Source organism: Felis catus, chromosome C1 (assembly GCF_018350175.1).
Source record: "Felis catus isolate Fca126 chromosome C1, F.catus_Fca126_mat1.0, whole genome shotgun sequence".
Lineage (NCBI taxonomy): Eukaryota > Metazoa > Chordata > Mammalia > Carnivora > Felidae > Felis > Felis catus.
The window spans coordinates 177,052,069-177,078,211 of NC_058375.1; the positions used below are offsets into that span (position 1 = coordinate 177,052,069).

The 26,143-nt window shown below is 36.8% G+C and overlaps 1 protein-coding gene across 7 annotated transcripts in view; it reads right to left on the reverse strand.

Annotated features, from left to right (window-relative positions):
* Positions 1-26,143, reverse strand: part of HIBCH (3-hydroxyisobutyryl-CoA hydrolase) — a 117,970-nt gene that overhangs the window by 36,676 nt on the left and 55,151 nt on the right. For all 7 annotated transcript variants that reach the window (XM_045034136.1, XM_045034138.1, XM_019838373.3 and 4 more), the window contains 2 exons: positions 23,043-23,095; positions 8,618-8,696 (listed from right to left, as the gene is read on the reverse strand). In XM_045034136.1, the coding sequence (XP_044890071.1) occupies positions 8,618-8,696; positions 23,043-23,095 (132 nt within the window). The remainder of the gene's footprint in view (positions 1-8,617; positions 8,697-23,042; positions 23,096-26,143) is intronic.

Consider the following 26,143-nt stretch of genomic DNA (forward strand, 5'->3'; position numbering starts at 1 on the left):
AAGGGGTAAACGTGCCCTCACATATAAAGGGAGACCTATAAGACTCGTGACTGATCTCTCTTTTGAAACTTGGCAGGCCAGAAAGAATTGGCACGAGATTTTCAGGGTGCTAGACAGAAAAAATATGCAGCCGAGAATCCTTTATCCAGCAAGTCTGTCATGTAGAATAGAAGGAGAGATAAAGGTCTTCCCAAACAAACAAAAACTGAAGGAATTTGTCACCACTAAACCAGCCCTACAAGAGATCCTAAGGGGGACCCTGTGAGACAAAGTCCCAGAGACATCACTACAAGCATAAAACATACAGACATCACAATGACTCTAAACCCGTATCTTTCTATAATAACACTGAATGTAAATGGATTAAATGCGCCAACCAAAAGACATAGGGTATCAGAATGGATAAAAAAAAAACACCCATCTATTTGCTGTCTAGAAGAGACTCATTTTAGACCTGAGGACACCTTTAGATTGAGAGTGAGGGGATGGAGAACTATTTATCATGCGACTGGAAGCCAAAAGAAAGCTGGAGTAGCCATACTTATATCAGACAAACTAGACTTTAAATTAAAGGCTGTAACAAGAGATGAAGAAGGACATTATATAATAGTTACAGGGTCTATCCATCAGGAAGAGCTAACAATTATAAATGTCTATGCGCCGAATACCGGAGCCCCCAAATATATAAAACAATTACTCATAAACATAAGCAACCTTATTGATAAGAATGTGGTAATTGCAGGGGAGTTTAACACCCCACTTACAGAAATGGACAGATCATCTAGACACACGGTCAATAAAGAAACAAGGGCCCTGAATGAGACATTGGATCAGATGGACTTGACAGATATATTTAGAACTCTGCATCCCAAAGCAACAGAATATACTTTCTTCTCGAGTGCACATGGAACATTCTCCAAGATAGATCATATACTGGGTCACAAAACAGCCCTTCATAAGTTTACAAGAATTGAAATTATACCATGCATACTTTCAGACCACAATGCTATGAAGCTTGAAATCAACCACAGAAAAAAGTCTGGAAAACCTCCAAAGGCATGGAGGTTAAAGAACACCCTACTAACGAATGAGTGGGTCAACCAGGCAATTAGAGAAGAAATTAAAAAATATATGGAAACAAACGAAAATGAAAATACAACAATCCAAACGCTTTGGGACGCAGCGAAGGCAGTCCTGAGAGGAAAATACATTGCAATCCAGGCCTATCTCAAGAAACAAGAAAAATCCCAAATACAAAATCTAACAGCACACCTAAAGGAACTAGAAGCAGAACAGCAAAGGCAGCCTAAACCCAGCAGAAGAAGAGAAATCATAAAGATCAGAGCAGAAATAAACAATATAGAATCTAAAAAAACTGTAGAGCAGATCAACGAAACCAAGAGTTGGTTTTTTGAAAAAATAAACAAAATTGACAAACCTCTAGCCAGGCTTCTCAAAAAGAAAAGGGAGATGACCCAAATAGATAAAATCATGAATGAAAATGGAATTATTACAACCAATCCCTCAGAGATACAAACAATTATCAGGGAATACTATGAAAAATTATATGCCAACAAATTGGACAACCTGGGAGAAATGGACAAATTCCTGAACACCCACACTCTTCCAAAACTCAATCAGGAGGAAAGAGAAAGCTTGAACAGACCCATAACCAGCGAAGAAATTGAATCGGTTATCAAAAATCTCCCAACAAATAAGAGTCCAAGACCAGATGGCTTCCCAGGGGAGTTCTACCAGACGTTTAAAGCAGAGATAATACCTATCCTTCTCAAGCTATTCCAAGAAATAGAAAGGGAAGGAAAACTTCCAGACTCATTCTATGAAGCCAGTATTACTTTGATTCCTAAACCAGACAGAGACCCAGTAAAAAAAGAGAACTACAGGCCAATATCCCTGATGAATATGGATGCAAAAATTCTCAATAAGATACTAGCAAATCGAATTCAACGGCATATAAAAAGAATTACTCACCATGATCAAGTGGGATTCATTCCTGGGATGCAGGGCTGGTTCAACATTCGCAAATCAATCAACGTGATACATCACATTAACAAAAAAAAAGAGAAGAACCATATGATCCTGTCAATCGATGCAGAAAAGGCCTTTGACAAAATCCAGCACCCTTTCTTAATAAAAACCCTTGAGAAAGTTGGGATAGAAGGAACATACTTAAAGATCATAAAAGCCATTTATGAAAAGCCCACAGCTAACATCATCCTCAACGGGGAAAAACTGAGAGCTTTTTCCCTGAGATCAGGAACACGACAAGGATGCCCACTCTCACCGCTGCTGTTTAACATAGTGCTGGAAGTTCTAGCATCAGCAATCAGACAACAAAAGGAAATCAAAGGCATCAAAATTGGCAAAGATGAAGTCAAGCTTTCGCTTTTTGCCGATGACATGATATTATACATGGAAAATCCGATAGACTCCACCAAAAGTCTACTAGAACTGATACAGGAATTCAGCAAAGTGGCAGGATACAAAATCAATGTACAGAAATCAGTTGCATTCTTATACACTAACAATGAAGCAACAGAAAGACAAATAAAGAAACTGATCCCATTCACAATTGCACCAAGAAGCATAAAATACCTAGGAATAAATCTAACCAAAGATGTAAAGGATCTGTATGCTGAAAACTATAGAAAGCTTATGAAGGAAATTGAAGAAGATTTAAAGAAATGGAAAGACATTCCCTGCTCATGGATTGGAAAAATAAATATTGTCAAAATGTCAATACTACCCAAAGCTATCTACACATTCAATGCAATCCCAATCAAAATTGCACCAGCATTCTTCTCGAAACTAGAACAAGCAATCCTAAAATTCATATGGAACCACAAAAGGCCCCAAATAGCCAAAGGAATTTTGAAGAAGAAGACCAAAGCAGGAGGCATCACAATCCCAGACTTTAGCCTCTACTACAAAGCTGTCATCATCAAGACAGCATGGTATTGGCACAAAAACAGACACATAGACCAATGGAATAGAATAGAAACCCCAGAACTAGACCCACAAACATATGGCCAACTCATCTTTGACAAAGCAGGAAAGAACATCCAATGGAAAAAAGACAGCCTCTTTAACAAATGGTGCTGGGAGAACTGGACAGCAACATGCAGAAGGTTGAAACTAGACCACTTTCTCACACCATTCACAAAAATAAACTCAAAATGGATAAAGGACCTAAATGTGAGACAGGAAACCATCAAAACCTTAGAGGAGAAAGCAGGAAAAGACCTCTCTGACCTCAGCCGTAGCAATCTCTTACTCGACACATCCCCAAAGGCAAGGGAATTAAAAGCAAAAGTGAATTACTGGGACCTTATGAAGATAAAAAGCTTCTGCACAGCAAAGGAAACAACCAACAAAACTAAAAGGCAACCAACGGAATGGGAAAAGATATTCGCAAATGACATATCGGACAAAGGGCTAGGATCCAAAATCTATAAAGAGCTCACCAAACTCCACACCCGAAAAACAAATAACCCAGTGAAGAAATGGGCAGAAAACATGAATAGACACTTCTCTAAAGAAGACATCCGGATGGCCAACAGGCACATGAAAAGATGTTCAGCGTCGCTCCTTATCAGGGAAATACAAATCAAAACCACACTCAGGTATCACCTCACGCCAGTCAGAGTGGCCAAATTGAACAAATCACGAGACTATAGATGCTGGAGAGGATGTGGAGAAACGGGAACCCTCTTGCACTGTTGGTGGGAATGCAAATTGGTGCAGCCGCTCTGGAAAGCAGTGTGGAGGTTCCTCAGAAAATTAAAAATAGACCTACCCTATGACCCAGCAATAGCGCTGCTAGGAATTTATCCAAGGGATACAGGAGTACTGATGCATAGGGCCACTTGTACCCCAATGTTCATAGCAGCACTCTCAACAATAGCCAAATTATGGAAAGAGCCTAAATGTCCATCAACTGATGAATGGATAAAGAAATTGTGGTTTATATACACAATGGAATATTACGTGGCAATGAGAAAAAATGAAATATGGCCTTTTGTAGCAACATGGATGGAACTGGAGAGTGTGATGCTAAGTGAAATAAGCCATACAGAGAAAGACAGATACCATATGGTTTCACTCTTATGTGGACCCTGAGAAACTTAACAGGAACCCATGGGGGAGGGGAAGGAAAAAAAAAAAAAAGAGGTTAGAGTGGGAGAGAGCCAAAGCATAAGAGACTCTTAAAAACTGAGAACAAACTGAGGGTTGATGGGGGGTGGGAGGGAGGAGAGGGTGGGTGATGGGTATTGAGGAGGGCACCTTTTGGGATGAGCACTGGGTGTTGTATGGAAACCAATTTGTCAATAAATTTCATATAAAAAAAAAATAAAAAAATAAAAAAATAAAAATAAAAAGAAACAGAAGATACAAAAAAGACATAAATGATACTTACAGAGATAAAAACCAAGATGAATGTATAAATAGAAAATATCTGAATGGGAATTAAAGCAAATTACACTTAGTAAAAGATTAGTGAACTTGAAGACACAGGAATAGAAACTATTTAAATGAAAAAATGAAAAGCTTTCAAAGTAAACAATACGTTAATGAGTTTAATATAAGTTTAAATGGAATTCCTGTAAAGGGAGTGGGGGAAAGAAAAATACTTGAAGAAATAATGTCAACTTTGGAAAATTCAACAAAAACTATAAATCTAAGCTCAAGAAACACAAGCATAAGATGAAAAATACACCACAGCACATTATAATCATTTAGCCCCAAACAAATGATAAGTAGAAAATCTTAAGTGCAGCCAGAGATAATAAAAGCACACTTACAGAGGAACAAAGATGAGGAAAGCAGATTTCTCATGGCAAACATAAACAAGACAGCAATGCAACAACATCTTTAAAGTACTGAAATTTAAAAATCAGAATAGAATACAATTGTATCCCAGGAGTCAAATCGCTGGCTTCAGCTTTCACCTTAGGAGATTAGAGAAAGAAGAGATGAAACCCAGAGGAGTAAAAAAGAAAATAGAATAAGATCAGAAAACAAGAAAATAGAAAAATGAAATAAAAAAGATGATTTCTGAGACCAATAAATAAACCTCTAATTAGAATGATCAGAAAAAAAAATGAGAAGACACAAATTACTAATATCAAGCACTATAAAGTCTACAAAATACTAAAAAGGTAAGGGAATGTTATAAAAAACTTTATGCTCATAAACTGGACAAATTCCTTACAAGATCCACTGTACTAAAGCTTTTGCAAGAAATAGATAATCTGAATAGCCCTACATCTATTAAATACTTTGAAACTGCAGTCAAAAATCTTCTCACAGAGAAAAATGCAGGCCTCAATGGCTTCACTGATGAATTCTACCAAAGATAGAAAAAAATTATACTAATTCTACATAAACTCTTTGAGAAAATGAGGCCAGCATTACCCTCATACCAAAACAAAACAAGGACATTACACGAAAATCACAGACCAATGTCTTTCATGAACAGAGATGTAAAAATTCCAAATAAAATTTTAGTATACCAAACCTAAAAACGTATAAAAAGTATAACACATCATATCAGACTGAGATTTATCCTAGTGATGCAGGGTTAGTTTAATGAAAAACCAATCAAAGTAATTCACCACTAACAAACTAAAAAGGAAAAATCAATAATCATCTCAACTAATGCAGAAAAAGTTTTGGCTTTAGAGATCCAAAATCCATTCCTAATAAAAACCCTCAGCAATTTAGGAATTGCTGATAAAGGACACCTGATAAAGGGCACCTAATGAAAAACTTATACCTAACCTCCTACTTGAAGGACTGGATGTTTTCCCTAAGACCAAGAACAAGGCAGGAATACCCACACTCAACACGTCTTTCAACATTGTATTGGAGGTTCTATCCAGTGCAAAAAACAAATAAGTAAATAAATACTATCCAGATTGGAAAGGAAAATGTAAAACTGACTTTATTTGTAAATGGTATAATTATTTATACAAAAAATCTAAACAGGGGCGTCTGGGTGGCTCAGTTGGTTAAGCAGCCGACTTCAGCTCAGGTCATGATTTCGTGGTCTGTGAGTTCGAGCCCCGCGTTGGGCTCTGTGCTGACAGCTCACAGCCTGGAGCCTGTTTCAGATTCTGTGTCTCCCTCTCTCTGACCCTCCCCTGTTCATGCTCTGTCTCTCTCTGTCTCAAAAATAAATAAACGTTAAAAAAAAAAATTAAAAAAAAATCTAATACAGCCTACAAAAAAAAAATTCTACTAGAAATAATGAGTTTAGCAAGTTTGCAGAACACAAAGTCAGTATAGAATCAATTGTATTTCAGATGGCAGTCCAAGATGGTGGCTTAGGAAGAGCCTGAATTTGCCTTCTTCCACAGACATACCAGATCTAAATCTAAATATAGAGCAATTCTTGCAGAAGAAGAACCGAGAACTGATTGAACAGCTTCTGCACAAAAAATGATAGGGGGAACCACATACATAAGAGTAGGAGAGACAGAGACATAGTAACCACAGGAACACCACTCCTAATGTGATAACTTGACGAAAGAAGGGATGTCACGGAGGGGCCCCTGCATAGACTCGCCAATACTGGGCACAGCAAAACAAAACAAAACAATACAAAACAAAACATAGCTGTTAATCCACTAGTAACCCTAAGGCATCCACCAAATAGGCAGGGAACTGCTGGAACTCTCTGGGGTCAGAGGTGCCAGCAAGCACCACATTTTATATGCCCCCTCCAGCTTCATAGTGCAGATGGGAGCAGGGTCCAGGCACTCTAGTCAACTTAGTAGGGCTGCCCTAGCAAGTCCCAGGTTCCTAGCCCACAACAATTCCGGCTGTCCCCTGAAGGTGCCTACCACAGCCCCAGCTGTCCTGCCAAGGTAACCCCAGAGCAGCACACTCCTGGCCCATGTCTGCTCCACTCCAACCAGCCAAAGCTGCCAGACATACCAGTCTACACAGAGGATGCTCCTAATTCATGGCCACTTCTTCAAGACTAAAAGAGGGAGGTAGCTATTCTAATTCACAGGAGACACACACACACACACACACACACACACACACACACACACACACACACAGTCAAACAAGAGGAGGAGACACAGGAGTATGTTCCAGACAAAAGAAGATAAAATCCTGGGGTGGGGGAGGGGGGACCTTAATGAAACAGAGATAAGTAATTTACCTGATAAAGAGTTCAAAGTAATGGTCATAAAGACCCTCACTGAACTCAAGAATGAACAAACTTCAACACAGAGTTAGAAAATATAGGAACCAAAGCTGAAGAATAACTGAAATGATATAGAAGAACAGGTCAGCATCTGGCAGAGTAGAAACTACCTAATCAGAACAGCAAAAAGAAAAAAGAATTTTATTTTATTTTTTTACATATATTTTAAAAAAATTTAATGTTTAGTTTTGAGAAAGAGAGAAAGAGAGAGAGAGAGAGAGCACGAGTAGGGGAGGGATAGATAGAGAGAGGTAGACAGAGAATCCGAAGCAGGCTCCAGGCTCCTAGCTGTCAGCACAGAACCCGAGGCAGGGCTCGAACTCATGAACCGTGAGATCATGATGTGAACCGAAGTTGGGTGCTTAACCGACTAAGCCACTCAGGCGCCCCAAGAAAGAAGAATTTTAAAAAATGAGAGTGGATTTAGAGACTTCTAGGAAAATATCAAGTATACAAATATTCACATTATAGGGGCCCCAGAAGGAGAAGAGAGAGAGAAAGGGGCAGAAAACTTATTTGAGGAATTGATGGCTGAAAACTTCCCTAACCCGGGGAAAGAAACAGACATCCAGGTCCAAGAATCAAAGAATCCCAAACAAGATGAACCCAAAGAGACCCAAGCCAAGACATTATAATTAAAAAAAAGCAAAAGTTGGGGTGACTGGATGGCTTAGTCAGTTATCACTACCTAACTTCTTTATAAAGCAACAACAATCAAGACAGTGTAGGGGCACCTGGGTGGTTCAGTTGGTTGGGTGTCACCTCTTGATTTTGGCTCAGGTCATGATCCCAGGGTCGTGGGATTGAGCCCCGAGTCGGGCTCTGAGCTGAGCATGGAGCCTGTTTACAATACCCTCTCCCCCTCCCCTGCTCACATGCACATGTGCTCTCTCTCCCAAATTAAAAAAAAAAAAAAAAAAGGCAGGGTGGGGTTGGCATCAATAGAATATATATAAAGATACAGAAGCCATCAGTGGAGAAACAATAGCTTTCTTCAAATGCAGTGTGTGAATGACATGTCTATAGGTAAAATAATAAAACTTGACCTAGACCTTCTATCTATATTTCATACCATATACAAAAATTTCAAAAAGGATCATAGATGTGAATATAAGACTATTTTCCCCTAGTAATACTTTACCTAAAATTAACTACAATTTGTTAGTGCTGCCAATTAAATATTCTTGCTTGCGTGTTTTCAGATACAATTACTGAGCTAATACAACTTCCAGGTGTCTTCCTATTCTAAGTTCTTAAAGAGCTCTTTCATTGCTGTTATCTCAACAAGATTCCATCAATTCCTTTAACAACAGTGTAATCTGAAACATATCAAAAGATAATTCTAAAAATGATTATGAAAAATTTGGAGGTTTTTACCGATTGCTGTTTCTGGCATTGCAAAGAGAGACTTCTCAGTAGCCACTCGGAATTGCCCATGAACTGAGACACCAACTCCCTAGGAAAATAAGGCAAAAAGTTGTTTTAAAGTGCTGAAAAACAAACAAACAAACAAACATAGACTCATATACACACAAACATTTTAAACCAAGTAAATTATATTCCACAAGAATTTCTTTTAGGGGATACACTGGAGGAAAACCCTGAAACACATAATTTCAGGAGAACTTACTGGACAAAAAATATATGGGTAGCCGTGATATGTGGAATAGATTTGTTTTCAATCAGTATTTTTTGCTATGTTTCATGCCCTCTTCCCCCATTCCCTCTCATTTCAAATCAGATACAGCATTACAGAACAGTGACTCTTCCCAGAACCACCGAGTGCTGCTGTTGGCGGGACCATTCATCAGAGGAGCACAACCAAGTTATTCCAGCTAATTTCAATAGCTTTAAATAGAATATTAACACATTTTATTCATTCACCTATTTCATGGTTTCATTTATTGTGTATTTCAGAATATTGGCAACACTGTTTTTATCAGATACAACATTTAACGGCCAACTATACAACTTCTAAAAAATGATTACTGAACACAAGTTTTAGAAAATAAGATCTGGCCGAAAGTCTCTGTTTTGTTGAATGTCACTGAAAAGGGCAAACTTAATAGTCATCTTTGAATAAACATATTTGAAAAAAACATATTTGAATACAATGAAATAAGAGGTATACATGTAATGACTAAGTATCCAGTTCATGTCAGTGCTCACACTATACACACATTTCCTATGTTGTATTCTTTTTACATTATTCAGAATTTCTGTTAGATTTAGTTCTTCTCATTCTTGGTTCTTTTTAACCAGTGTACTCTTCATCATCACAGTATTAAAGGAGTTAAAACATATAAAGTATGTGGAACAATGCCAGGCACTTAAGAGTTCTATAAGCATTAACTAAACAGAAAGGGCCTCACCTCTATCTGGTTCTTCTAATCTTTCATTACAATTTCTTCAACTCTTTGAAGTGTTTTCATACTCAGTTTTAAGAAAACACTCAAAAACACATGCAATTTCTTATAAATTTTATGTTCTGTATGCTAAGCTTAAATTTTAGAAAACCATGCAAATAAACACGGAAGTGAATATAATTCTTCAGCCACCACCTACATCTTTTGGTGTCAACATTTATAAGTTAAAGCTACAATGTTCGATACTCTTTGTACAGGTAAATATCATCGTTATAGGTATTCTATCATGACACAGTCAACTGACAACACTGACCCAAATTCAATTGTATGTATTCCAAGACCACAATCTTACAAATTTTAATGAAAATAGAACGTTACTAGTTTCATTAATAATTTATTATACTATTTTAAAAGTCCTTGCTTCATATTCTACTCCCCACTTCAGTTTATCAAATTGTAGATGAAAGTTATCAGTGTTCAGGAATGTCTTGCTAAGAAGTTAGAGTTGGAATGGACTCCCAGTTTTTGGACTTAGTTCTTTTGAGTACCCAGACGCAGAACTGCCTCCCTCTCAGGTTGCACAGTAGGTAGATCTCCAGGCCTCACTGACTGACCCTGTTTCAAACCATACTCCTCTGGTTATTGCCTCCTACCTCTTTTAATTAACCCTGAATTCCACAAATAGCAAGGACTATATCCCCCTTTATTAAATCTGACCATAGCCCCAATCCTAGTCTCCTCTCTTTTTTCCAGATCAAGTTATTAATTTGGTATGTAACCCTTCAGATTTGTTCCCTGTGTATCTCTAACACATATTTGAACAAACATGAATATTTATATGAGACACACACACACTTCAAACTGATCCATGGCATGCAAGGTATACATAGTATGGCCCAGCTCACCTCTGACCTCATCTCCCGTCACACTTGCTGTGCTTATTCCACCAGCCACAGGGCCTTCATGCCATTCCTCCAAAATTCCAAGCCTTTACAATTTCAATTAATCATATAATTTTAAAGTGAGGAAAACATACTAAAGAAGAATACTACCTGCCCCATTGCTGCCCTTTCTCTATGGGAAACTTCTCTACCCAGAGACTGTGCCCTTCCCTGAGCGGTGGCTGAACTAGGGATGGGCACCCAATTGAGGCGCCTTACACCAGAACTGTAAGGCCCATGGAGCAAAGGGGGAGAAAGAAAAGTGCATTAGACAAGATTCTCACTGTCAGGTATTTAAACTAAAAAATGGTGGGCAGCTGTGAGTTGATGACAGCCAAAGCTTAAAGGTCATTTGAAATTTGAGCCGAAGACATGTGAGCCAAGTTAAAGCAGAAACTACATAGGGTGAAGACAAATACATGGAGAAGGCTGCATGCAGCCTGTACAGCACAGAGAACAAAGCAAACATACAAAAAGCAGCAGAGACAGTTGGAGAGAAAAAATGACAAACATACTACTTAAATTTGCCTCAAGTCCACACCTGCAGTTCAGTTTTTAGGAAGGCAAGCTACGCTACAGATTTTGTCTATGGATTCCTGTGTAATCGCTGTGCTTGTCTAATAACTGCTCCATTCTCTTTTCTGCATCTGTTTCATTAAGTCCATGTTTTCAATTAAAAAAGTCTCTCACCACATTTTTGATTAGAACCAGATCTACATCCTGTCAAGCTTCAGCATCACACAGTATAAGCTGCCTTGTGCCCTTTTTCCTGCTAACAGAGCTCATCCCTGACTAGTCATTTCCATTCTATCTCCTGAAATCCTCCTTACTTGGCAAGAGAACCACCTAACAGCCCAACTTCTCTATACAGGGCCTTATCTATCTCTTGATATCAATAGAGAAAGAAATTTATGAGCCCCACATTCTTTGATCTAGAAACTACAGATCCTGTACTCATTGATTCAGTGCTTTATCTTGTTGTTACATGATCCCTTTTGTTTCACCTATAGCTGAAAAAACAATGAATGAAATCAAACACTTCAAGATTTTAGAAAAAATTAATAATGACAAGCTTTCAAAATAAGAGATCCTTGCCATAAGTACCATTAAGAGCCAATTTTAAAAGCCTTTCAATTAAGACGAAAGCTGGGAAAATGCAAGCCACCTCGCTTGGAGATACTACAAATATAAATGCTGATCAATGTTTAAAGGGATATAGCAACTACATGGCAGATTCATATCTAAATTTTGTATCTTATATAAAAGAATCCATTATAGGTTGTTTACAATAAGCCCTCCCTTGAATCTTTAAAAATTTACTGTTATATACTTTTTAAACTCCTTTGCTAGACTAAAAAGGCTTCAAAGTCTTCAAATTTTATTGGATTAATGGTTATACTGTACAGATTTATTCCCCAAATGTAAGATATCATTCTTATTCCTGACTCTTCTCAAATACTCCCCCTGCATCCTTCCAAACCCACTAGTCAAATCTCATTTCATCTAACTGGATTGTATCTGTAGCATTTGGCAGAGCTGTTTAGTCCCTACATCAGGAAACACTTAACTTGACTTTGAGATACCATCACTCTCCTGGTTTTCCTTGTGTCTCATTAATTGTTCTTGTTCTTCTCCTTGACACCAAAATGTTGATCTGCCCTTCTCCCCCCCCCCCACCCATGATCAGATGTCTTTCCTCTGTTCCACTTCACCTGTACTCTCTTCTTTCTACATTTGTTGCCTAGGTGATCTCTTCCAAGAGCCCCAGGAATTTAAGCACCATAACACTAATGACTTAAATTATTTCTCCATCCTGATTTCTCTAGAATTGCATACCTAGCCACCTATTTCACATCTCCATTTGAAGCTCTAGTATTTTTCTCAATGTTCATACATCAGAAATAAATCTCTTGATTTATTGAGAAATAAATTGAGAAACAAATCTCCTCAAATGAGTGGCTCCCTCAGTAAATAGCACCACCATTCACCCAGCTGGTCAGGCCAAAAACCATAGCATCATCCACTTTCTTTCTGATCTCCCAATCTCATCTATGAACCTGTCTAGATAGTTCTTACCTCAAAATATACTTTGGATCAGGCCACGGTTCACATCTCCACTGTAACAGCCCAAGTTGAAGTCACTACTATCTCTGCCTGGGCTAGTCTTGCTTCTGTTCTTGCCACAATCCATTCTCTATCCAGCAGCCAAGAAAGCTTATTAAATAAATGTAAATCAGTTAAAGTTTTCTCCTGCCCAAAATTCTCCAGTGACTTCCCATCACATTAAAGTATTACCAAATTTCCTCCTCATGGCCAATAAGGCTCTATGTGATGTGGTCCCTTTTTAGCTCCCTCATCTTAGAGTTTTACCATTTTCCACATTCCTCACTTTCATTCAGGTCAGGCACATTGGCGTGTTTTTTGTTTTTTAATAACTTTCTTGACATAGAATACACATTCAAAAGTATACAAATAGTAACAAATGATAAGTATACGGGTCCAGTGGGTTATCCCAAAGTGAACACACCCAAGTAATGAAAATGCAGATAAAAATTATCAGAAATTATTTTATGCGCTCTGTCAACTCATTATTCCTTCTATCCTTCAGGCAACTACTATCCTTCCAACAAAATAAGATTTATGTTTTCTGGTTTTATATTGATATAAATAGGATCATAGAGTATATACTATTTACCTTTTAGTCAACATTCTGTGAGTTTCGTTCATGTTGTGTGTAGCAATTTTTTTTCATTGTACAGCAGACCTTTGTATGAATAATTTATTGATCTATTCTATAAATAGCCAGTTAGGTTTTCTAGTTTGGGACTATTGCAAATAATGATTCGATGCCATTCTTATGCATATCTTTTGGTGCGTAAGTGCATACATTCTGATGGGGTATATATACCAGGGAGTAAAACTACTGGTCAAAAGACACTAATTCAATCACTTTTTAAAAAATAACAATTTTCAGGGTACGTGGGTAGCTCAGTCAGTTGAGTATCCAACTTCAGCTCAGGTCATGATCTCACGGTCCTTGGGTTTGAGCCCCGTGTTGGGCTCTGTGTTCCCCTCTCTCTCTCTGCTCCTCTCCCACTCACATTCTCTCTCTCAAAACTAAACATTAAAAAAAATTTTTTTTAATAACAATTTTCCAAAGCATTAGTACCAACTTTGTACTCCACCAGAAGTGAGTGTGTCATTTCCTATCCTCACCAATATTTGAATTGGTTTTTCATAATTTTAGCTATTTTAACAAGTATATGTTACTATTCCATCGTTACTTCAATTTGCATTTCCTTGATGATTAATGCAGTTGAATGTTTTGTTACATTTATTTGTTATCTGGATATCTTTGTGATAGGTCTATTCTCATCTATTGCTCATTTTTCCATTGGATTTTTGTATTGATTGTAGAAATTCTTTATGCATTCTGGATATGATTCCTTTACCAGACATATGCATTCCAGGAGCTATTTTCTAGTCCATGGTTTGCCTTTTCACTCTTATTGATGACTCAGAATGCACAAAGTTCTTAGTTTTTAAATGTGTTGTTTTTGTTTATGGTGCATTTATGTATTATTTAAGTAATCCTTCCCTACCCTTAAGACACAGCCATAAGTGTATGTTTCAAATATTCAGAAATTTCTAGTTATTATTATTGAGTGCTTTCTTAATTCTATTGGGGCCAGAGTCTGGAGATTAATCCTTTGAAATTAATTCTGTAAGACTAATTCTGTGACCAATTTTGGTAAATGTCCCATGCACACATGAAATGAACATATCTGCAGTTACTGAATACATGTTAATTGGATCAAGTTTATTACACAATGTTCAAATTACGTGTATGCGTGAAAAATATGTGTGTGTATATATGTACTTACATTGAGCTGTTTTCTGCTCCAGATTGTGGTTTTGTCTATTTCCCCTCTTAGGACTCTCTACTTTTTAGCATAAAAATGTTTGACAATATCATACCAGTAGAGTTATCTCAGATAGCCAGGGGTTTGTTCCCATAGTTTCTCAGTTTTTTTTTTTCAACGTTTATTATTTTTGGGACAGAGAGAGACAGAGCATGAATGGGGAAGGGGCAGAGAGAGAGGGAGACACAGAATCGGAAACAGGCTCCAGGCTCTGAGCCATCAGCCCAGAGCCGGACGCGGGGCTCGAACTGACGGACCGCGAGATCGTGACCTGGCTGAAGTCGGATCTCAGTTTTAACACTACTGTCATATTGTATGTTATGGAACTCATTAAGTATAACTCAGTTCAGCTTCATATTCAGTTATAAACCGAGATTTTTAGATAAATATTTAGAAAATAGTTTTCTACAGTTGATTAAGGTCAATAAAATTTTCAGAATCTGACTTCAGTGATCTTAAGAGGGTGAATGAAGATCTGAACAGAGTTTAACAGACTGAACTAAGCCCTACCTGCTAAGGAAACAAATAATGGAATTTAGGGCTTGCCAAATTGGGCCCCTCAATGCAACACCCTAGGAGTTAAGGTGACCTGAATCCAGACCAGCCCTCACCTGGAGTGAAGCCCAGCTACACATCCTTCCATCCCTGACGGGATCTAGGTGATTGGAATTACTAATGCTCTCAACCTAGACACCTGCTAGAAACAAAGGCACATCTTCCTTGAAGGAAGATAATGTCATCCTAGGACTTAAATAACAGTCAGTTAGAAGTAACTAGCCCTGATTAGAAATAATCCAACACATAAGAAAGGGCCACATGACTAACACCAAAGAGAAACAATACACAGCAGATTCACAGGGCATACAAATTTGGATTTGTTATAGCTAACCATTCTATAACTATGAAATGTCCTTCTATATCAAATAAGTTTGTCATAAAATTTACCTTGTTATTAAAATATGTCAACTGTCTTTTAGTTTAGTGGTGGTATGGTATCTATTTTACATTTAACCCTTCTGTGCCTTTTATTTATGGTGTCCCAAGCACGCGGACATTCTTTTTTACTTTTATTAATAGTAAACAATCATCACTGCAGTACTGTGCTCACCTTGTGCTAATAAAGTAAAATGAATTTGATCCATTTTTACAACCTAGTATAAAAATGCTAATAGGGACAAAAAATAACTAAACAATATATGAACGTAGTCAAACTCATACTGCCATAAGAATAACAATTACTTATTTAAATTTTATAATCTTTAAAGGCAAAATTTAGGCAATCTAAGACTTTTTAAATTAAGAGACATAGATGAGTTTTTAGACTGATAGATGGAAAAAGCTGACATAGCTTTATTTAAGGCTTTTTACAAAGATCTTAGAATTACTTAAAAAGCAGAGTTAAATTCTTTACAATGCAAATATGTTAATTAGCAACTAGAAATAAGCACCACTTATATATTTCCACATAATATTACTATTTGAGACAAAAACATTGTAAAAATTGATAATTACAAGAATATTTAAAGTTAACCTAAGATATAGTCAACCATTCCATTATTATATTTATTTTTTTATGTTTATTTTTGAGAATGAGAGAGAGATAGAGAGCGAGCAGGGGAGGGGCAGAGAGAGGGAGACACAGAATCCGAAGGAGGCTCCAGTCTCTGAGCTGTCAGCACAGAGTCCAACACATGGATCCAACTTGTGAACAGTGAGATCATGACCTGAGCCAAAGTCGGACACTTAACCGACTGAGCCACCCAGGTAGTCCCCATGATTTATGTTAATGGCAAGATTATTCTCTCCACAAACAAACAAGGACACATGTGGAACAATTTAATTTGGTGCTTGAAAAAGAAATGTTCCAGATAATAGTATTGTATTAGTGTTAAATTTCTTGATTTTGGTGTCTTTATTCTTAGGCAATATGCACTGAATAATTTAACAATAGTTATCACGTCTCTAACTTTCTCTCAAATGGTTAAAAAAATTCTTCACAGATAGATGCAGAAGAGAGGAAGAGAGAATGATAAACATATGTGGAAATAACAGGGAATATGACGAATACATAGGAGTTCTCTGTACTGTTATTGCATCTTTTCCATAAACTTGAAGTTGTTTCACAATAAAAATGCTTTTCTAATTAAAAAAATTAAAATTAAAATTAAAATTAAATGTTACAGAGTAAACAGAGCCAACAACCACCGTTAAGAAAGCAACTAACCGAGAAAGGCACACAATGGGATGATGTGACTAATGCTTATACAAAGAGTCATGGATTTAAATTCTAATCAGGGAGAATGAGGAAGCTCCTGCCCAGAATGAACACTGCATCACAGTATCGGAGAGTATGTGAGAGTCCTCTCTCATCATCATTCAGGGTTTGAAACAGTGCTTTCAAATAGGTATAAGTTTCTGTTAGAAATTCAAACAGGTTTTTCATTGTACATTACTTCACTATAGTATAAAAGTTAATATCATAAGTATACAATACGTTTCATAATGTATCTCTGGGACCACATGCATTAGATTAGCAGTCTGATCAGCAGTCTCCACAGTGAAAACAAAGACTTTATTATGCTTCTCACATTAATATTAATAGGCTAGTACTGCATATTAATGATACTAATACATTGATTACATAATGTTAATGTATTTTAACTCCCCCTGCTTTGGATGCATAATTCATATTATTTCTGAATGAAAATTATATTCAGCAGAACCAAACAATCAAGATAAAAATATTTATTTAGATATTAACAGTCTACCATTCTTCAGGTATAGTTTTACTTTAAGTAAAAAAGCCAGAGGGATACTTGAAAGTTGCTAAGAGAGGAAATCTTAAAGCTCTCATCACAAGAAAAAAAAAGACTTTTGTTAACCATTTGTGGTGATGGATATTAAATTATTGTGGTAATCATTTTGCAGTAGATACACATTCCAAATCATTACACAGTACACCTAAAACTAACACAACGTTATAGGTCAATTATATACCAAGGATTTCCATTAATTCTGTAAAGCACATTAACTAATGTCCATATTAACTAGCACCTGAAAACTACTCTCTGGCTACTTTTTGATACAATTTCATACTACAATCTGTGGACTTTAGAGTTTATGAAATGTTAGTCATATGTATTTCTAGTCTGTTTATGCCAGTCGTACTTGTATAGTAAGTATGTGCTTTAAATAAAATTCATTGTACACTGATAAGAGTATAAAAATAAAGAGTTGGTTCTATGAGAACCAGGTTGAATACTCTAGAAAAATATGAAAAAGACAAGTCACTAAAAAAATTTGGTATAGGGGAAAGAGAGTAATTATTTCAACTGGCTTTATCTTTAGTAATATTGTTATTCTAAAACTAGTATATGTAATAGGACACAGCAAATCTGTAACAGTGTTAACATTATTTAAAAAAAAAGATGCTTAATATAAAAAAGATACCAATATCAAAGAAGTAAAAATCTAAATTTGAATAGATGTATTAACTCAGGACCTATCTTCTCATAAAAACAAGATCTGTATTCTTAGTTCTGTTCACTGAAAGAGTGTAGAAACAATTATCAACTTAACTAGTGCCCAGGCTGTTATTGCTAACTACCATTTTCTACTAGAAGTAACCAGAGCTGTCTTGGAGAAACAGCTGACTTTCAGGTCTGGGGAATGCAGCATACAAGAGGAACCTAGGATATGCTCTTTACCACAAAACAAACTATCAAAGACTTCTGGGGCACAGTAGCCAACTTGAAATTTCCCATGACAAGGCCATTCTTCTAATTTGCCTCTTCTGGACCCCTTTTATTCAGTGCCTTTTATAGGGTCCTTGTTCTGCCCCTGGCCAATAAACATTGGGTGTTTTTTGTTTTAGGATTCCATTCTGGACTTACTTTGGTTGTCACTCTTTCTGCCACATTTCCTTGCATAATCTTTTCTATTGTCAAGTTTTCAATACAAGGCAGCTCTAAGAAAATGAATTTCTGAAAAAAATCCTCAGATTCTACAAAACTGCACAGAGCTTACAGGAAAAATAGAGTTTGGGCAGTCTGCTCAAAACCTACGCAACTTTGTAATCTGAATGCTAACAGAAACTGTAAATGGTCCCAGGGACCTGATCTAGATCACCCAGTCAGGCATCTCATTATAAACAAAGAATACCAGAGCAGATATTTAAAATGCACAAAAATAAAGTGGAAACAATGGCAATACTTTAATCAGGGCAGGACCAGCAGGTGTGGAGAACAAAGCAGGTAGAAGTGCAACTAAAAGCCAGTGGGACCGCCCTTAAACATCCAAGTGCCGGGTGTGTGTGTGTCGGGGTGGGGGGGGGGGGTATGGGGGGTAGCTCTGGGTGGAAGCTGCCCAACAAGTATTTAATTTTCTTAAAATATAGACAAGAGAATTCCTATTCACTGTACATCAACAGATTAAGCACTTTTTTTCCTGCATAGCTGATGATTATGTATTTATTGCCACTATCCTATCTCCCCTTGTCTAGAAAAAAACCCTGCATATGAACCAAACACAACTTTTACATTATTGCTAACATGATTTCACCACTTACCAATCACTTATGAGCTAATTCATGCTCCAGAAGCACACACTGTAGAGAATACTGTGCCTACACAAGTCCCAAACTGAACTTCTTGCCCGGGCAACACCCTGAGTTTCAGACTTGCATAGCCAACACTTTTGTTCAGACACAACCCACCCATGTGGATAGTCCACAGGCATTTCACATTTAACAAGCCCGAAATTAAACTCATCTCTGTTCACCCTCCCGTCTACACCGCCTGCCATTCTTCCTCCAAAATCTCAGTGAACAGTCCACCCTTCATTCGAGTGCCCACACTAGACCTGGAACTCAAGCTTGCCTCCTCCTCCTCTTTACCCTCCCATGTTCTAGCCCTCATCAAATCCCAAGTCTCCTAAATATTGCCCATAAATCTAATTTTCAGGTCCTTGATGCTACCCTAGTCCAAAATCACCATAATCTCTCACCTGGATCCCTGCAATAACTTGCTAAACAATCTCTTTACTTCCAACCCTAACCCCCTCCAATCTGTTCTTCCCACAAGAGACTTATGTTTCTAAAATGCAAACCTGATCAAGCCATCTCCCCATCTAAAAGCACTTTAAAGGCTCTCCTTACTGATTTTAGGATAAACTACCCAACATAGCTTATATAAAAGGACTGATCTAGCTTCTTGTTTACCTTTCTGGCCTCAGACTTTAACCACTATCTCCTTCACACTCCAAAATCCAGGCACACTGATGTTTACCCAAATACACATTCTCTCATCTCCTTTTACATGTCTCTATCTTCTCATTTTGCCCACTGTCCTTCCACACTATATCAACCCCTTATACACATTAGCAATCATATTTCTCCACTATTCCCAACTTGTTCTTTCCTGACTGCTGATAGAACTTCCTCCAAGATGCTTCCCCTACACCAGCCCTTTCACTAAAGTACTCACACATATTCACACAGTTGAGGATGGTACTGTTGTGTATTTCCAGAATACCTGTCCCTGCCTCTCTCTACTGGAAGCTCCATAAGGAAAGAAAACATATCTGCCTTGTTAACTATTTTAGCCCAGAGTCTAACCAGTATTTAGCACACATAGATTAACTTTTGATGGTTGGGTGAAATAGTGGAGAATAATCTCAAATAATGGCTAAAATCATAATGAACCTCTTGTTAACATTAAACCTCTTAAGTCAATATATCGGTAGGAGAATGAGCTCATTTTAAGGGCAAGAGGAGCTCCCTCCCCCTTTCTTCTTAGTGCAATAATCTGATGCCTCAATAAGGAACCGAGCCCTCTAGACCACAAATCACTCAACCCAACATGGTGTATGGATGACATGGTAGATGAAACAGAGGCAGGGTAAGGATGGCACAGGAGGAGGTGCCTGCCTCTTGACCAAGAACCTAGGGGAAATTCATAATTAAAAACAAAATGAACCAAAATCCTACGAATATATCCACAGGAAAGGGCCAAGGAAAAAAGAAAAGAACTCCCTGTAGATCTGAGAATCTGCAAGTCTGTAGAAGTTGCCAAGAATACCCATACTCCTAGAAAGTCAAAGTTCTATACTGAGTTCTATATTGAGTCAGAACTCAATACCTTAAAATGGTGGATAAGGGAGGCAACAAAGCCAAGGTCCTGGTAAGGAAATACAAGCACCTCCCAATTCTGCCTTTAGATATCCCTGAGTCAGGGGGAAAAGAGTAAAGTGGAGAATCAAGGGTTCTATCTAATAAGACAGACAAGGGGTAAAATAGAGTTAAAAAGTATAGGAACTTCTGTTAGAGGATAATCCATTGCAACTTCAAAAATACAACCCAATGTTTACCTATGAAAAAGGCTGAGAAACTAAATGACCCTAAAAATTTACTATCAGAAATTGTGCAACTATAAAGCCATCCTAACTCTCCCTTAAAAAGGCATACGGAAATCATAGAATACCATAGGGAGAGAGGGAGACCCTACCCTTCTCTATCAAGACAAAGAGGATAATCACCCACACTGGAAGAAAGTTCAACATGAGCACAGATAAAAATGAATGCATATAAGCACATATTCTACACACTTTGAAATCCAATGGAAATTTCCTAATTCTTCCTTTCACAGCCCCTGCAGTCTCATACCCCTGTCTATGCCTTTAAACTTTAAATTTTCCATTATATTGATCATAAAGCCTTTTGCTAGAAGCATCTTAGGACACTTTGAGAGATACAACAATACCATACTGCACCATATTTTGAGTTGGGGGGGGCGAACTTTATTTCTATTATAAAATGCATTGTGGGAAGAGAAGAGAAAGAAGGAATGGAGAAAAGGAGAAGAAAGGAAGGAAGAAAGAAATTTGAAAGCTCTTTAAATCCAGTTCAGTTGAGAGGGAAATGGGGATGGAACTACACATACAGAGAAAATTTTAAAGATTTTTCTCTGTTCTATATCTACTTACAATTAATACTGATTTTTAGGCATTTTCCTTTCTATATATACATATATACTAATGTGAAAAAATATGAATTTAGATGTTTAAACTAAAGGGAAAAGGAATTAAAAATATGTCTTTCTGGGAAACAGAATTACCTATTCTTTCAAATTGCTCATAATAAAAAAAATTGTTAATCTATTGCAAAAACACTGGAATGACATAATCTTCAACAATTTTGAGCAACTAAGTGAAGCAGCACTTAGCAAACATTTTTTATTTTACCATAGACTAAAATATGGAGTAAAGTTTCAAATTTCTGAAATCTAAAACATAATGGAATATAGCCATCCCCTCTACAAAGTTTCATGCTACTTACTCTTCATGATAGAGAACATAAGTAAAATTGTTACTTTCCTTGATTGGGAAAAAAAAAGTTTATATAAGAAAAAGAAAAAAACCACAAAAATAAAAGCAAGCTCTATGGTGCCATCTTTTGGATCATTCAAGTGTTCTTAACATGTTAGTAAGAATGCCCATTATTTTTTTTATTTTCATTTTTTTCCTGGTTCCTTCCACATTCACAAGGCAGCTCTTCCTTCAACATTTCCATTATTTTCCTTCCCTTTATTCTGCAGTATTTTTTCAGGGATTTTCTTCCCCAGTATTTGGACAAAGAAAGCAGGATCAACCCATGCTCAGTAACTGCCAACAAGCCAAGAAGTACATGTGGCCCGTTGATCCTACTTTCTAATCACAGCTGTTAGTAGAGTCCCTTCCCAAAATGATGTGCAAGATCTAAGCAATTCCCAGTGCCCAAGAGGCTTTATTTAGTTTGGTTCTACCAGAAAAAGAGGGGTCTTCTTATAGTCCCAAAGACTAAATCTCTGAAACACTGAACATGGAATCTTTGAAATTCTGCCCTTTGGCCTCCTACAACCTACTTAAATCCTTTCTTTTCTTGCCATGAAGGTACATTCTGACCTCTCACTTTCTTAAAGGCTTGTCTTTGGTATAGCCAGTGCCATGCAATTTTCCACTTTTTCTGTAATTATTTCATGTTTTTCCAAGTTTATTCAAGGCCAAAAACATTTAAGACTTCTTTGTAACTGCACAGACACAACATAGATATTTGTAACTGATAAGAAACGCAGTTTCAGAAAACTTCATAAAGTACCCAAACACTTTCACTGAGGTGAGATTTTGTGCAACAGATACAATTTAGGCAAACACATCCCCAACCACTCAGTCTAAGAAAACCTTAACATTCCAGGTGCTTTTCTGAAGCTGTTGGAAGCAGTTTACTTATAAGTAGAAAAAACACTCTACGTAACAAGAAAAAATTCAATCGTTCTGTTGGTTAAAAAAGCTTGCTAATTCAAGAAACTAAAATAGTATATAACATAATTAAGAACATATTCTTTTGGGTGGAAATAAGTCTAAAAGTGTTATATGCAAATATTATATCCTAAACCTAGAAAGCTCCAAAATCCAAACATGATTTTGTTTCAATGAGTTCTGCCATATTACATTAATCATCTCACTTCTGATTAATAATGACTAACTTATTTTTAAATAAACTCACATATCAATGATGCGTGTAAAATAGTCTACTCACCCCACCCATTGTAATTCCATGAATAAGTGCAACATATGGTTTCTGGCAAGAACCTAAAAGAAACAGAGCTATAATTAGTTACAATGTTTAAAATATACTCACTTTTTCAAAAATCACATATTACACTAACTCTGAATATTTTCCCTAGAAAAATTTTGTAAGAAATACCAAAGTAGCTAAATATATGGCTTGTAAAATATGTTTTTAAAATGTCGATTTCTACACAATCCTGATCATCTATTTAATTTAGCAATTCAACACTTCAATTTCAAACAAAATGAAAGCCTTTTATGGCTCAGCCATTGAAAAATGTAATTAAGATTTACTTTATAAGCCATGGCTGTTTATGTACACAGTTGTATTCAAAGGAATGTAATTTGTTTTCAATACATCCAAAGTATTTGGATACAAAGAGAAGTGCAGCATACAGTAAAAAGCAAGGACTGGGAGTCAAAAGACCCAGATTCTAGTCTCAGCTTTGTCATTAACTATATCCAACTATATTCAACATATATACTGGCATCAGATGTACCCCACCCCCCGACATGTACACACCTATATATTGGCAATTCAACACATATATAGCTTTTGGTATACATACACACACACACACGTTAATGTATATGCACATATTATATATGTGTATGTGATACACATGTAATTTTCCTCATCTATTAAACAATGAGAATATTAAACAATGAGAATATATGGCCTCAGAAGTTCCTTTCAGCTCAAAAATTCTGTAAAATTTTACTCTGTTCCTTTCCCTTTTTTCTTTTTCCTCTGAGAGGGGGAGTTGCTTATAATATAACAAAAATGTAAATCACTGAGCTTCTGTTACAGCTTGCTGCCAATATTACTTCCTTAGTGAAGACCACAAAAAAAAAAAAAAAACTTCAGTTTTTTTGGTTTCTCTTTTGGACTTTATTTTTTTTTTTCTTTTTGATTGAAGTGTAGTCAACATACAACGTTCGTTATATTAGTTTCAGGTGTAAGACATAGTGACTCAACAAGTTTATATACATTATGCTATGGTCACCACCATTGTAGCTACCATCTGTTACCATGCAATGCCACTATAATATCATTGACTATATTCTCAATGGGCTGTACCTTTTATTCCTGACTTATTCATTCCATAACTGGAAGACTGTACTGCTCACTCCCCGCTTCACTCATTTTACCCATGCTTCTACCCTCTTTACCTCTGGTAACCATCAGTTTGTTCTCTGTATTTATGGGTCTGTTTCTGCTGTCTGTTTATTCATTTGTTTTTTAGATTTCACATATAAGTGAAACCATATGGGATTTGTCTTTCTCCTTTTTCATCTAGCATAATACCCTCCAGGTCCATCCATATTGTCACAGACGGCAAGATCTCATTCTTTTTTTAAGGTTGAGTAATATTCCATGTAATGTAGAAGGGTAAAACTACAGTTTTAACACATCTAGCAGTTCTGTAAATGTTTCCAATTTGCCAAATAAGCCATCAAAGCACAATTCCAGAATTAATTTAATTCTGATTTCATATTTGCAAGGACTTCCACAGCCTTCAGTCTTGAGCTAGAATTCCCTTCAATCTTGAACTGCATTCCCTACAGAACTCTAATTTCCTAGAAACTATGGAAAGAAGTTTCTCTATTGAGATGGAGATACACAATCCCCCCATTTCAGCTATAGATATATATATTTCAGACATAAAACATTAGAAGCTAATTGATGCAGTGCATAAAGCCACAATCTGTCAAATTCCTTATTAGCTAAAATAGGTCACTACAATGTATAGAAATCAAACCTTGAACGCTTCCTATGTTTTTACCCAACTGCTTCAAGGTTTTCTCCTATCTCCTTTTATTTAGTATAGAACTGCACTAATATAGTAGCCACTAGCCAAATGTAGCTATTGAAATTAAAATTAGTTACAGTTAAGTAAAATTTAAAATTCAGTTTCTTGCTCACACTAGCCCCATTTCAAGTTCTCATTAGCCACATGTGGCTGGTAGCAATCACGTTGGACAACACAGATACAGAATAATTTCATCATTGCAGAAAGTCCTGTTGGATATCACTGGTATAAATTTTCAAAATGAGTAAGCCATTCTAAGTAAATCTGATACACAGAATTTGAGACTTAAAGAAGTGAGAGATGTCCATTCAATCCAGCTCACTGAGTTAAATCAAGAAACAGCCTCTTTTCCCCACTCCTACTTCAAAGATATATAAATTCTAGGAAAAAAAATCTTTTAATGCACATCCAAGTTCAAAGCCAAACAAAGGATATCCATCAGTGCCATAACAAACCCAAAATCAATAGCTGAGGAGAAGCTACAGCCAATAATTGTGAGTGAGCGTGTATTTATTTTAAATCAGAAAGAAATTCTAAGGGTGCCTGGGTGGCTTAGTCAGTTAAGCCTCTGACTTCGGCTCAGGTCATGATCTCGTGGTTTGTGGGTTCGAGCCCCATGTCAGGCTCTGTGCTGACAGCTTAGAGCCTGGAGCCTGGTCTGGATTCTGTGTCTCCCTGTCTCTCTGCCCCTCCCCTGCTCACACTCTGTCAAAAATAAACAAACATTAGAAAACAAATTTTTTAAAATAAATTCTAGGCCATATAATTTATGAAATGGACTACCTACATAAAAGCTCATGCTAGGAAGAGCTATTGAATGTGCAAAACATGACTAGAAAACCCATCTGCTGAGCCAGGAAGTCAATAAATTCCTTCCAGGAGAGGGAGAGAAAAAGCATGCTCAAGTACAGGATAACAAGCACCACCACTACCACTGCACAAAAAAATCAAAACACCCCTAACAAATTTGCAATAGAAGTAATATCCATAACCTGGTAAAATAAATAAATAAATACATAAATAAATGTCTACAAAAAGATAATACTAAAAATTAAAATTGTAAAACCTTTCCCATGGACATCAGAAATAACACTACAATCATTCAACACTGTAACGGAGGTCCTATCCCCAAAATATAGGAAAATTCATAATATAAAAACTGTAGAGACAGAGGTGAAAAAAAATTATGTGCAGATGGTATAACTGCCTATGTAGAAAAGCCAAGAGAATCTATAGAAGTATCATTAGAATAACA